Source organism: Furipterus horrens, unplaced genomic scaffold (genome assembly GCF_987537825.1).
Source record: "Furipterus horrens unplaced genomic scaffold, mFurHor1.1.pri manual_scaffold_1, whole genome shotgun sequence".
NCBI classification, from domain to species: Eukaryota; Metazoa; Chordata; class Mammalia; order Chiroptera; family Furipteridae; genus Furipterus; species Furipterus horrens.
The window spans coordinates 45,352,941-45,355,955 of NW_028327171.1; the positions used below are offsets into that span (position 1 = coordinate 45,352,941).

Below are 3,015 nucleotides of genomic sequence, written 5' to 3' on the forward strand. Positions count from 1 at the left end.
CAGACAGCATCTCCTCCCTTCTTCCTGCCTCTTCAGACTTCCAAATGCTGAGTTTATCCCCCTCACAGAAGTGAATTCATCTATTCGAAGCAGTGGCTCTCTGATTGTACCCAGGGATAAGTACTTTTAGATACTTTGCTTTCATGTATTTCACTGATTATATGATGTACTAGCATCTCCTCTCCTCATTCTGGGAGAAGCTCAGTGACTGGATGAAAATTTCTGCAAATTCCAGGGGGCTGACATGCTCAGGGTCCCTCTCAGCTCTCAGTTTCTGCATCTTCAGAACCACTGGGCTCATCTGTACCCCACATTTCATGGCAGTTCCCTCCCTTCTGCCCCCACAAACTGCAATCAGGGCCTTGTCTTTGATCTTACCCAAGAATCACTGACACAAGACATATATGTATCATAGAATTTACTGAACAAGTTGGAACAATGGAGTTGTTTTATATCACAGCAAAAAACACACTGGTAAAATTATGTAAGTATGATTCTCGTTTCTTACAACCACTTTTGGGAATTTCTCTCTTGCCTCCTTTCTCCCAGGCATGATTGCCTGCTAAATTAATTGCTCTCTCTTTCTCCTGATCCCTTACTCGCTCAGAAGGCAGAAGTAGCCTCTTTCAGTTTAGATTAAAAACAACAAAAACAAGTTCTTATCCTGCTATACTTATTGTAAATAAAAAAAGAGAAATGAAGAAAACAGAAGCTGTCACCATTATGCAAAAATGAACCCCCTCTCTTTCACACAGTGAAGCACTTTAACTGTGAACACACACACCCACTGCCTTGCCTCAGATGGATATAACTCTCCTCGAGTCCCCAGCAACACTCCATCACTATTTTCTCTTCTCATTTTCCCCTCTTGGATCCCAAAAGCTGTCAGAGAAAAGCACTGCTCCTTGTTCTCACTTCATGTAGGTCCACGGCCAGGAGCCATCCTGAGTAGTGAGACAGGAAAGAGACAGACCTGGAGAGAACCGAGTGGTGGGTAGAAGTACTGCTAGGAGCCCGAAGGTTTATTTAGGAACAAGGAAGATGATTACGGTGACAGAAGGCCACAATGTGGACCCAATGCTGTGCACTCAATGGGCATCCTCATAATTTTCATTACAAAAGGCTAGCACAAAGACAGATTCTAAACCTAGACACCCCCATCCTGCGGCTCAGCCCCTGCCATGAGTTTCTCCAGCTCTTCGCTGCTGTAAGCTGTGGGGCATGGCTGGTACTTGGCACCTGTAGCCTCTGTCCCTGAGGAGCAGCGATGATGCCATAGGCTGCAGATGCCATAGATAGTGGCCAGCAAGGCTGCCCCTAAAATCAGGTGCCAGCAGAAGAAGATGGTGAGGAAGGCGAGGTCCACAGGGTTTTCTGATCGCCAGGGCTGCCCGGAGGGAGGAACGTACAGCACCATGCAGATCTGCAGCAGCCAGGTGCTGAACACCAGTCCCATCCAGGACTTGAGAAACCAGAGTGGGGGCTGGTCAGGGACCCAGACCTCGATGATGAGCACCAGGCCGGCCAGGAACGCAGGCACTATGAAGAGAATGTGCAGGCGGATCTCCAGGGCATCCTTGTTCTCAATGTGGGCTGCCATCAGCAGCGCCAGCACACAGCAGGCCAGGGCCTCAGCTGCTCGCTCCAGCTTCATGCTCTGCCGTACCTGGCATGACTGGCTCACAATGTCCACCACGCCACTGAGCAGGAAGAAACCGTACATCGTGACATGCTGCCAGTTGTTTGAGAACACGAATGGCCGCCGAGGGTCCTCCCAGTCTACTATTCTCAGCCGGTTGACTCCTGGGGGGTAGAAGAACTCAGACATGATGCCAGTTAGACTGATGATGACTTTCACCACTGCTTCTGCAGGTACCCACTTCCACCATGTGTGTCCTCGCTTCTCCCTTGGGGGTAGAGGGGGTTTGAAAAACTTCTGTCCCCGTAGCAAGGCCAAGGATGCCAGCACTGAGTAGTAGACAGAGAAGAGGAAGAAGAACACTGCTGGCAGCAGGTGCCCCTCGAGGTTACCCATTGTCTCCGTATGTGTGTCAGGGCCAACAGGGCAAGAGCTGAAGATGAGCAGCAACTTCACAGGGCTCTCCTCACAGCAAGAGTGGCTGCCTCTGAGCTGTAGAGAGATCTTCCTGATCCAGCTCCACCCTAGCCTCCCACACTTGGAAAAGCATACCTCCCCATGTTGGAAGCACCTGAGTCCCTCCCAGGGTGGGTCTCCTTCAGAGAGGTAAAGCTTTACCTCACTATGCCTAGAATTGTCACTTCTGCTCCTCACAGCTGCACTGGTTTATCGTTTATCTTGCTGCCCTTCCACCACACCCCACAACGAAAAGGGGAGGGAAAGAGTTAAGATACTCTGGCAAAGAAGGGTGGTGGCTGACTCTCTTCTATGACTATCTAGGTGCCAGGCACATTGCATATTTTTTCTCATTTAAATCCCTCAACAAGTCTATGAGAGAGTTATTGTTAGGCAAATTTAACAGCTGACATCAAAACTCAGAAGGGTGAAGGGTACCACAAGGTAACACACCTAGCAGCCAGCACAACAGAGACAGGAAGTGGTCCCAGGTCTATTTATCTGTTTACAGAGTCCAGAGTTTGTGCACAGCAAAATGACTGAATCTCAGCTCCAGCATTGCAAGTCTCATGATTATAGGCGAGTTACTTTGTCCTCTTCAGCCTCAGTTGCCTGATCTGTAGAATGGGAGCTATAATAACTGCATAGGTTTGTTGTGTAGATTAAGTAGTAGAACAATGTATGTAGAGTGTCTGATACATAGTAAATAGTCAATAAATGATAGTGATTATTAGTAATTTTACATTGTTATTACTAACATTCCTTGCTAAATTTCTATGATGATGAAGTTGTGTATTTCCATGAATGATACCAAAGCAGGAATCAGAGAAAGTAAAAAGCATAATTATATTATAAATTATGAAGCCTTTTAATAATAGAAATTAAACATCACAATAAAAAATTTATAACTTAAATTACTA

The 3,015-nt window shown here is 46.8% G+C and overlaps 1 protein-coding gene across 1 annotated transcript; it reads right to left on the bottom strand.

Moving 5' to 3' along the window:
* Positions 1–401: 401 nt before the first annotated feature.
* Positions 402–2,273, bottom strand: LOC150020999 (transmembrane epididymal protein 1A-like). The gene has a single exon (XM_090279424.1). It carries the CDS (start codon positions 2,033–2,035, stop codon positions 1,148–1,150), a length of 888 nt encoding a protein of 295 aa, XP_090135550.1. The 5' UTR covers positions 2,036–2,273; the 3' UTR covers positions 402–1,147.
* Positions 2,274–3,015: the final 742 nt, after the last annotated feature.